Source organism: Cucurbita moschata, unplaced genomic scaffold, assembly GCF_002738365.1.
Source record: "Cucurbita moschata cultivar Rifu unplaced genomic scaffold, Cmos_1.0 Cmo_Scf00010, whole genome shotgun sequence".
NCBI classification, from domain to species: Eukaryota; Viridiplantae; Streptophyta; class Magnoliopsida; order Cucurbitales; family Cucurbitaceae; genus Cucurbita; species Cucurbita moschata.
The window spans coordinates 1,626,878-1,637,485 of NW_019268526.1; the positions used below are offsets into that span (position 1 = coordinate 1,626,878).

At 33.9% G+C, this 10,608-nt stretch overlaps 1 protein-coding gene across 1 annotated transcript; it reads left to right on the top strand.

The window, feature by feature from the left end:
- Positions 1–202: 202 nt before the first annotated feature.
- On the top strand, positions 203–1,334 carry LOC111448922 (bZIP transcription factor 11-like). The gene has a single exon (XM_023088704.1). It carries the CDS (start codon positions 669–671, stop codon positions 1,122–1,124), a length of 456 nt encoding a protein of 151 aa, XP_022944472.1. The 5' UTR covers positions 203–668; the 3' UTR covers positions 1,125–1,334.
- The last annotated feature ends 9,274 nt before the right edge of the window (positions 1,335–10,608 follow it).

Sequence of the window (10,608 nt, forward strand, 5' to 3'; positions counted from 1 at the left end):
AACGGAGCTCTTTTTAACTCTTCCCCAAACCACACGGCCCACATGTCCCGTCACCTTTTTCCATCCATCTTTTCACTGACCAGATTCCTATTTTTCTTTTTTTCTTTTTTTTTTTAAATCTATTTTTTTCAATTTAATAATAATAATTATTATAATAAATATAATAAAAATAATAAAAAAGGATTAATTTTTGCTATAAATTACCCCACAATCCCTTCAAACCCTCTTCCCCCTTCCCTTCTTCCCTAATCGCCATTGCTGAAACCTCTCTGTTTTCAAGCTTTTCTGGTTCTTCTTCTACTTCTTCCCCAGAAATCTGAGATTTTCTCTTCTGGGTGTTCATAATTTTTGCCCTTCACAGACCCTCCATTCTTGATGTTCAATACTCTGTTCTTGATGTTTGAAATTCATGCATCTAATTCTCAGTGAACCCACCCTCTGTTCTGGTTGTATGATCATAATCTCCACATTCCGCCGCCATCACCTCGTTCAATCCTTCTCTGTTGTTTTCCTTTACTTTCTTTACTACGTTTCATGATATGGCCCCTTAAAAACAACACCCCATAATCCAAATCGTTAAAAAAAAAAAAAACAAAATTAATCGCTGTTCTTAGTCCTGTTATTGCTCTGTTTTGCTCTGTTTTTTTTTTGTTGGGTTTGTCGTTTTAATGGCTTCCTCTAGTGGGACATCTTCGACTTCTTCATCCATGGAAGAAGGGGAACTGGCGGCGTTGATGGAACAGAGGAAGAGGAAGAGAATGATTTCGAATCGGGAATCGGCGAGGAGATCGAGGATGAGGAAGCAAAAGCATTTGGATGAGTTAATGGCGATGGTGGCACAGCTCAGGAAGGATAATCAACAAATCGTGGCTAATCTTGGTGTTACAACGCAGCACTACGCCGCCGTGGAGGCTGAGAATTCCATTCTCAGAGCTCAGGCGGCTGAGCTCGGTCATCGCCTCCAGTCCTTGACTGAAATCATTGGTTTCTTGAATCCGTCTGATGGGGTTTGTGAAGACGCTTGTGATGATTCCTACGGTGTCCACGGCGGCGGCGGCGGTGGAGGGGATTTTAATCCCCTCCAAATGGCTTTCTTTATGAGCCAGCCTCTTATGGAGTACTGAAATTTGGGGACTTCTCTTTCTCTCTCTACTGGTATGAATTTTCTCGGCATCGAAACAAGGAGAGAGAAAGAGAAGGGCAGTGTTCTTAGGGTCAAAATTGGATTTTTTTTTTTTTTTTTTGAATAAGAATGGGAAAAAATGTGGGTTATTTAAGGTGTTATGTTTTGTAGAATTTATGGATTAAAGTAATGGAATATGTTATATTAATCTCGTCGATCCGAGCATAACTTAAACGTTAAGGTAGTAATGGCTTTTATTTATTGATGGTTGGTTCCACGAGTATCGTACTAATGAGGAGACCGATATCGACTCATTTAAACTGTATATCCATAAACTTGTGAACCAAGAATAATTATGTTAGACGGACACCACTCTCCACAATGGTATGATATTCTCCACTTTGAACATAAGCTCTCACACCTCCCCTCGACCATTCCCTAAATTAGCCGATGTGGGACTTTCATCATCCAACAATCTCCCCTCGAACAAAGTACGTTTCCCCTTAATCGAACCTCGACTCCTTTGGAGTCTCAGTCATTTTTTACTATGCCTTCGAGGAGGCTTGATTCCTTTTCTTTTAGAGTCCTTTGTTCGACATTTGAGGAGTTACCAATCTATTGGCACGACTAAGTTTAGAGCATGACTCTGATATCATGTTAGACAACTCTCCACAATGGTATGATATTATCCGCATAAGCTCTCATGGCTTTGTTTTAGGCTTCCCAAAAGGCCTCGTACCAACGGAGAGAGTATTCTTTGATTATAAACTCATGATCATTCCCTAAATTAGCCGGGACTTTCATCATCTAACAAATTAAACTCGTCGACCCAAATACGACTTAAACATTGAGGTAGCCTATTAAACGAGAAAATTGTTATCAACTCATTTGAACGGTATGTTCAAGTTGCCTATTAAATCCTTCCTTCCGACAAAATCTTGAATTAAATTATTATTTATATTAATAATATTATCTAATTTATTGAGCTATGTTCAAATTGATAATAAATTATATTATTTCGATGAATTTGTAAAGAAATAAATTAATAAATTTTTAAAATAAAATACTTATGAAGAATGTGTAATTAATGGTTCAATAAAATAAAATAAAAGTTAGGGTTACTTTATTCTTAGTCAATTATATTCTTTAATTTCTATATTTCAAGATTAATTTCAATGAAAGTCTTCCCACCTTTTGAAAATTAATCTAGTAAATAAATTTAATGGATTGAAATAAAGTTAAAAAGAACGATATTCAGAATCAATTTAGATATCTTAAATGATAAGGACGTGACATTTTAATTTGATAAATTAATTATGATTATAACTGATTTAATCTCGTAATTATCTCTTTTTAGTATCATTTATAAGAAATTATTCGATAAACTTGAATCAAATAATGAATCAATCGAGCTTTGAAAAATATAGGACTAAAAATTTAATACAATATCGATCTAAAAAAACGTTCCAAAAATACCCTTAGACTTTTTGCCTTAAAAATTAATAATAAAAAATCTTTTCTAGTTAGCACTGAGTTCTAAAAATACTCATGAACTTTTAAAAGTAACATTAAAAATTTAGAAATAATCTATGAGGTGTCGATAGACGGTTTTCGTCCCTATATTGACGCTAATTTTTTTTTTTTTTTATAAAGGTAAACGATATTAATACTAGTAAAATTTCATGGGTATTTTGGGAATATAGTACAAACATATTTACGAACATTTTTTTTAAAAAAAATTGAAGGGTATTAATGAAATTTGTTAAAAAATTTCTGAAACATTATTAAAAGTTTAAGCGTATTTTTTTAAAAAAATTAAATACTAATAGTTTCAATCCAAAATTAATGGTACGGATATATTTGAAACTTTTTAAAATAGAAACTGTGATGTCCCACATTGGCTGGGAGGAGAACAAAACACGTTTTATAAGGGCGTGGAAACCGTCCCCTAGCACGTTTTAAAGCCTTGAGCGGAAGCTCGAAAGAGAAAACCCAACGAGGACAATACCTGCGACTAGTGGATATGGGTCTGTACAGAAACGTTCATTTTCCTAAAAATAAAATACCATTAATGAAATAAAAAATATATAAGAAAAAAAAAGATGTGTCACATTTGAATCCATATGTGTGTAAAGAAGGATGCAAACAAAAGGGAATCATTTAATAGAAGATTTGTTTGTTGGTTTTGTTCTAAACAATTAAAGATAAAGTTTTTGAATCAAATTCAATTCACATTTTTTTTTTCTTACTCCATAAAGCAAACACATTGTTTTGGGTCCATTCTTGTCAATTTTCAATAAATACTCTTCTAATATTCCTTTTCGAGATTCCGTAAACATTTCTTCTTTGTTTCTCAACGATATATAACTCTACGAACAAAAAGTTCAAGACGTTTCTACTGCATACGCTATAGTCAAACGATAGTTTGACCTTAACAACAATAATTTCAAGATGTGAGACGGAATCAGTTTGATTGTTTGACCTTAACAATGATTACGAGGTAATAGAAATTACTGACCCAGTTCCCCCAAAAGTGAGGGAGGTGACTTAAAAAGCTAGAGGAAGGGCGGTGATTCCCCACAATAAAGAGGAAGCCAAGCATGCAGTGTGAGATGCGATAGTATCGGTTGGAGATGGGTGTGAAAACCTCTCACTAGTAGATGCGTTTTAAAAAATCTTGAGAAGAAGCCCAAAGAGAACAATATCTACTACCGATGGGCTTGAACCGTTACAAATGGTATCAGAGTCAGACACTAAGCGATGTGCCAGCAAAGAGACTAAGCTCCAAAGGGGGTATGCCAACAAGGACGCTGGGCCTCGAAAGAGGGTGGATTGTGAGATCCTACATCGGTTGGAGAGGGGAACAAGTGTTCTTTATAAGGGTGTGTAAATCTCTCCCTATTATAAGACTGTGGAAACCTCTTCCTAGCAAAAATGTTGAAGGGAAACTCGAAAGGGAAAGCCAAGACAATGTCTGCTAGTAGCGGGTTTGGGTTATTACACACACAGTTCAGGTGCATTTTGTTGGTATAAGCAGTAATTTCATATCTTCATAATTGATCTCGAGTTATAAACATATCACTCTTTTACTCGAACGTCACACAAACGTCTGATTATTTCAAATTGGTATGAAGTTTCTAGAAAAAAGAAGTAATAAATAAATAAATGAATACATAAAAATAGCAATATTTTAATAGTTTGAGCTTTGAAAAAAAAATGTTTTTTTTTCCTTAAAAAAAAAAAAGTCTATAAAGTAGAGAAGTGCGATGTTGACTCTGTTTTTTATTTATTTATTTATTTATTTTAATTTTCATTAATAATAGAATTTATAGATCTATTCTTTCTCCAATTTATGATATCTTGAGCAAAAGCTGTCAATCAAGTAATAAAAAAATCAAGGATAAATTACAAAATTAAATAATAATAATAATAAATTATCGAGATATTATATCGTCTGATGTCCAAGATTCATATCAAAATTTAAAACTCGAATTTGATAACTGATAGTCTCAATATTCTTCTACGACATGACCACGTTACCTACTTGTCGCTTATAATTTTCCAATAGATTAACCCGAGTTCTTTCAGCATGCTTTACCCTCATATACATTTGTTTCTTAAAAAAAAAAAAATTAGGAGGTCTAAGTTAAAATTTAAGATTAAGCTACCGGAAACGAAGATTTCTCCAAGTTAAGTGTCACGGTCATACTTGTCCAAGACGTATTACCTATGGTTGCATGTTGGATGTCCCGGTCATGCTTGTCCAAGACATGTTGTCCATGGGTGATGCCCATACACACCCCTTCTACTTGATTTCATGTCAGTTGTGTCTTTATTATTATTGTTGTGTCAACACGGGGGTGTATGACCGCAACCGGTCGCCAAAATCATGTCTACACCCATCAGGGCTAAAATGCTCCAAAATGTATTATAGAGAGATGTGACTAGTTGTCAATTCTTCATACTTGGGTTATATGCTATCAAAGTCGTTTTAGCTTATAACAATTCTTTCTTTAATATTGTTTTCAACGTATTTTCTTGCTCACAGTTTTTAAAACATTTCTCTCAAACATAACCCGAGCCTCAAGCATACGCCAACATTGTCCACGAAAGTGCATAGTAAGTAACGTGACCATGTCGTAAGAGATGCAAGGGAATGCTGAGGCCATCAAGTACTGAATTCGGATTCCAAATCTTGAACACGAGACGTTACATTTTATTTGGTTAATTGTAGTTATACCGAGCTCCAATATGACAACGAAAATATGGTTATTAATATCTTAATCAGTTCAACTATTCATTTTTTTTTCTAAATATGTAAACGAATTGTGTGTATCCGTAACGACTCAAGTAGTAATATGGTGTATATATATATAATATATATATATATATATCAAAGGTATATTATATAAGAAATAATAGTATTATATTTAATTTCAAATAATTTATTTAAAAATGAAAATTAATATTTAATGTGAAAAACATTTTTGCATCAATTAATACTAAAATTAATATTATAATCATTTATTAATTAAATTATAAACATTGGAAAAAAAAACTGTCATTTGATTGAAAAGAAAAAGATAGGAAACACATAATTATTACTTTAAAACCCATTTTTAAAAGTAAAAGACCAAAAGAAAAGAAAAGATTTGATGCGATATATTTTTTTTATATTATTTAAATATTGCTTTTTAGTCCATAAATTTTAAAAAATTATCATTTTAGTCATTGTATTTTTCTTTTTAAATTACTATTTTTTCTCTTTAAAAATAAAATAAAATAAAATATTTATCTTTTAATCCTTGAACTTTTAAAATTATCATTTTAGTCTCCATATTTTAAAAATGTTTGAAATTGATCCTTCAACACGCCTATCTTTGTTGTTCATTCTATTTAATGCCCACTTCATGTGGTGGTGTGTTGGATGATGCATCGTTCTCCTCGATCGATGCGATGCAATCGAGGAGGACGATGTATCATGACACTTTTCTATATTGGCCCACATGTGGCCGGATGGGTGTCTCTTGAGGGACGCCGCTTTGCTTGTCATGACGTGAGGGTCACAATCTATTCTCTTCATAACATGGTTGTGACATTCTCTTCCACTTAACTTAGTTATCGTCCTCGATGACTTACTCGGGGCACAATCGTATTGCAGATTGTGACATTCTCTCCCACTTAATTTAGTCATCATCCTCAATGACTTTCTCGGGATGCATTCGCCCCACTGATTGTGAAAAGTATAATAGCCAAAATAGTATTTAAAAAATAAATACTAGTAAAAGGAGAGTGATTTTTTAAAAAAAGTTTAAATATTTTCTTTTTAGTCCCTATACTTTCAAAATTATCATTTTGGTCCCTATACTTTAAAAAAATTAATTATTTAGTCCCTAAAAATAATATAGAAATACCAAAATGAAAAACGTTGAAAGTACAGGGACTATAATGAACATTTTGACAGCATATGAACCAATATGAAAAAGAGTATAATAAAATTCTTTTTTGTACGTCGACATTTTCATTGATATTTTTACATATTTTCGGGATCAACATCGACATAAGGAGTGAATCAACATTTTAATTATATCGTAAAAAAATTCATAATAACCTGTGAATATATTTATTCAATAAATATTATTAACTAACCATTTTTTTTTATCAAAATTAACTTCAAACTAAGGTAGAAATTAATATTAAAATATATTTATTAAATTTAATATTTTAACAAAATAAAAAATAATGATATTTTTTTAGAAATAATTATAATGTCTTGGAAAATATTAAATAATTTTAAATATTTTTACTTAAAATATTTTTAAATAATTTTAAAATTAAAGTTTTAGATAATTACATAAAAACATTCAATATAATTTAGCCACTTGGATAATATCCCTTCACATATAATATCAATTTTTCTTATTTCATAATATATTTCATGTGGCCATTTAAAAATACCAAAAAAAAAAAAAAAATTTATGAATTAGAAAATTGGAAAAATTTCTCAAAAATATTAGAGTCGAGAGAAATTAGACAAGCAACCCAAATCATAAACGTTGGGTTAGGTTAAAAAAAAATTTTGTATTGGTTGGGCTGAGTTTTTGAAAAATGAAAAGTTCGGTTCGGTATCCATGTTGATATTTTTTTTTTTGTCGGATCAACCTGACCAACCCGAAAATAGGGTTACATCCAACCCAACCCTAATTTTCAAAAAAATTAAAATATTTAACGTGTATAATTATGTTAGTATGCATTGTGAATTGTAATATTCGATATTAGTTATTAATGTAACCTATATCATGGATAAAAATGATGTTTTAAATAATTAAAAAAAAAACAACCAAACAACTCAACCAAAACCAACCTGAAAACAGAGGGTTGGCTTGGATTGAGTTGAGTTAATGCCGATTATCTAAGAATTTAACGACTTTTCGATATCATCGTCGAGGAGAAAGTTTCAAATCATATAAAGAAAGACTCTCTTAGCTTGCAAACGTCATCAAGAACCTCAAAACCTAGCCTGGAGTTGCTCAAGGCTACAGGAATTTTATTCAGGTTGCTCAAGTCATTAATCCAAATCCAAAATTTTGAGTTGGTCCAAAAGATTTTTCTAATACAACACGCGTAGACCTGTAGCATCACAAACCCAAAATTTTGGGTTGACCCCTTATGTATCACCGTCAACCTTACGATTTTAAAACGCGTCTACAAGGGAGAGGTTTCCACACCTTTACAATGAATGCTTTGTTTCCCTCTACAACCGAGGTGGGATCTCACAACACTCTATCGTAAAACGATGAAGCTTCTAGAATTACAAAATTAGATCCAAATTCCAATGAAGTATCACTTTACAGCCTTTACTCTTCAAAATCAATACAAACAAAAGGGTTCTCAATTTGGATTTTGACTGAAGCTAATGAAGTTAAAAAGGGGGAAGTTGATTGATATCCATTGGTGAGATGTACAGCAAGTTAGGCATGGTGGTTTCTAATCTCAGGTCCACTTTCAAAAAAAATAAAGCAACAAATTTCAAACAGTTTGCCCATAACATAAAAGAGTAAGCATAGAGCATGCCAAATCCAAAACCAAACCTTCTTTGTTTACCCATTTTTTAGCTTTCCCTTTTGATGTGATACCCATTTTGGAGGAACAAAAGCTTGGTCTGCTACCAACTTCATCGGTTTTGGGTATCAGAATATGGTTCAACAATGGTGAGAGGCATGTGGTTGGCCATGCTCTCTTCTTAATGGCTTCATCATGTGTATTGGGACCAACAATCTTGTCATTTGAGATATTTTAATGGGACAAATGAAGTCATATGGGCATTACTGATGGTGTTGCTTAGAAGTTGAAGGAGTTTTCTTTTCTCAGCCTTTGTATTAAAAGTAAGATTTCATAAAGTTAACGAAAGAAGAAAAAAAAAAGTTGATTAGTTTAATCGTTAGGCTTATTTTACTAGTCTAATCTGAAATGATTTCGAACAATTCGAGCATTTGTGAATCTATGAACCATATCATTATGCTAATCAAATCGAGATAGGTAGAGAGTGAGATCCCACTTCAGTTGGAGAGGAGAACGAAACGGTTCTTTTAGGGGTGTGAAAATCTCTCCTTAATAGACGTGTTTAGAGGCTGATGGCGATACGTAATGGACAAAAGTAGACGCTATCTACTAGCGGTGGATTTGGGCTGTTACAAATAGTATCAAAGCCAAACATCAGGCTGTGTGACAGTGAGAACGTTGGGCACCCAAGGAGGATGGACTTGCTATTACAAATGGTATAAGAGTTAGACACTAGGTGGTGTGCCAGTGAGAACGCTGGGTCCCCAAGGAGGGTGGATTGTGAGATCCCACATTGGTTGGAAAGAGGAACAAAACATATCTTATAAGGGTGTGGAAACCTCTCCCTAACAGATCCGTTTAGAGACTGACGACGATACGTAATGGGCAAAAGTAGACAATATCTGCTAGTGGTGGATTTGAGTTGTTACAAATGGTATTAGAGCCAGACACTAGGCGGTGTGCCAACGAGGATTCTAGGTCCCCAAGGAGGATGAATTTGCTATTACAAATGGTATTAAGAATCGGACACTAGGTGGTGTGCTAGTGAGGACGCTGGGTCCTCAAAGAGGGTGGATTGTGAGATCCCACATTGGTTGGAAAGGGGAACGAAACATATCTTATAAGGGTGTAGAAACCTCTCACTAATAGACACATTTAGAGGCTGACGACAATACGTAACGGGACAAAGTAGACAATATCTACTAGCAGTAGATTTGAGTTGTTACAAATGATATCAGAGCCAGACACCAGGTGGTGTGCCAGCGAGAATGCTAGGTCCCCAAGGGGGTGGATTGTGAGAATCCACATCAGTTAGAGAGAAAAAACGAAGCATTCCTTATAAGGGCGTGGAAACCTCTCTCTAGTAGACATGTTTCCTTCTAAGGACGTGGAAACCTCTTCCTAGTAGACACGTTTTAAAACCGTGAGACTGACAATGACACATAACGAGCTAAACCAGACAATATCTACTAGCAGTAGACCTCGACTATACATAGAGTAAGTCATACGACCTCAATTTTCGCAACTCACGACAGTGTTCGAAACCTTTTCGGAAACAAAAACTAGTCATGGGGTTACCTTTAAAAATGATGCTTTTAGTACATGAACCTACAAGACACAAGTAAGTGGGTCACTCTTTGTAGAGATAGTGATAAACAAGTCTTTTGTAAAGATTTTAAAAGAACATATGCTCTGTAGTGCAATGGTTTTGAGGGGGAATCTCCAAAACCAAAACTTTGGGCTGTAAAGAAACCTTTGTCCATAATCCATGGCTTGTCATGTGAGCATCTGAGGGTAGCAGTGCCCTTATGTCTGCATCAAAGTAGCCTGCAAGAATAGGAAAGATTCAATACTTGTCCTACAAGTTATGCTTTCAATGGCAACTAGAGATCTTGAAGTAAATTCCTCTTAGAATAAAGAAAAGTTGGATTCTAGATGTATAGATACAAGATCATAAGGAATAGATCCACAGATCATGGTCAACTGAAGCGCGTGCTACGAGCGAAAGCAATCAGCCACTAGATTCAGTGGTGTTTTGGAGGTTCGAGCATGTGCATATGAGAAAGATGAACTAGTTGCATAAAGTAATCAAGCACTAGATTCAATAGTAAACTTTGAATCACAATCTAGCATGGAATCAACGGAGTGTCTGCAAAGTACCATGAAGTATAAGCTAGAAAGGAAATGACATGGTTGTAAATAGTTGCATAAAGTCGTCAGTCACTAGGTTCAATAGTGTTCTTGTAATTTTCTGTGAGATCTCACATCGGTTGGAGAAGAGAACGGAATATTCTTTATAAGGGTGTGAAAACCTCTATCTATTAAACGCGTTCTAAAAAACTTGAAGTAAAACCCGGAAGGAAAAACTCGAAGAGAACTATATTTGTTTGCAGTGGGCTTGGACTGTTCAAGTGGTATCAGAG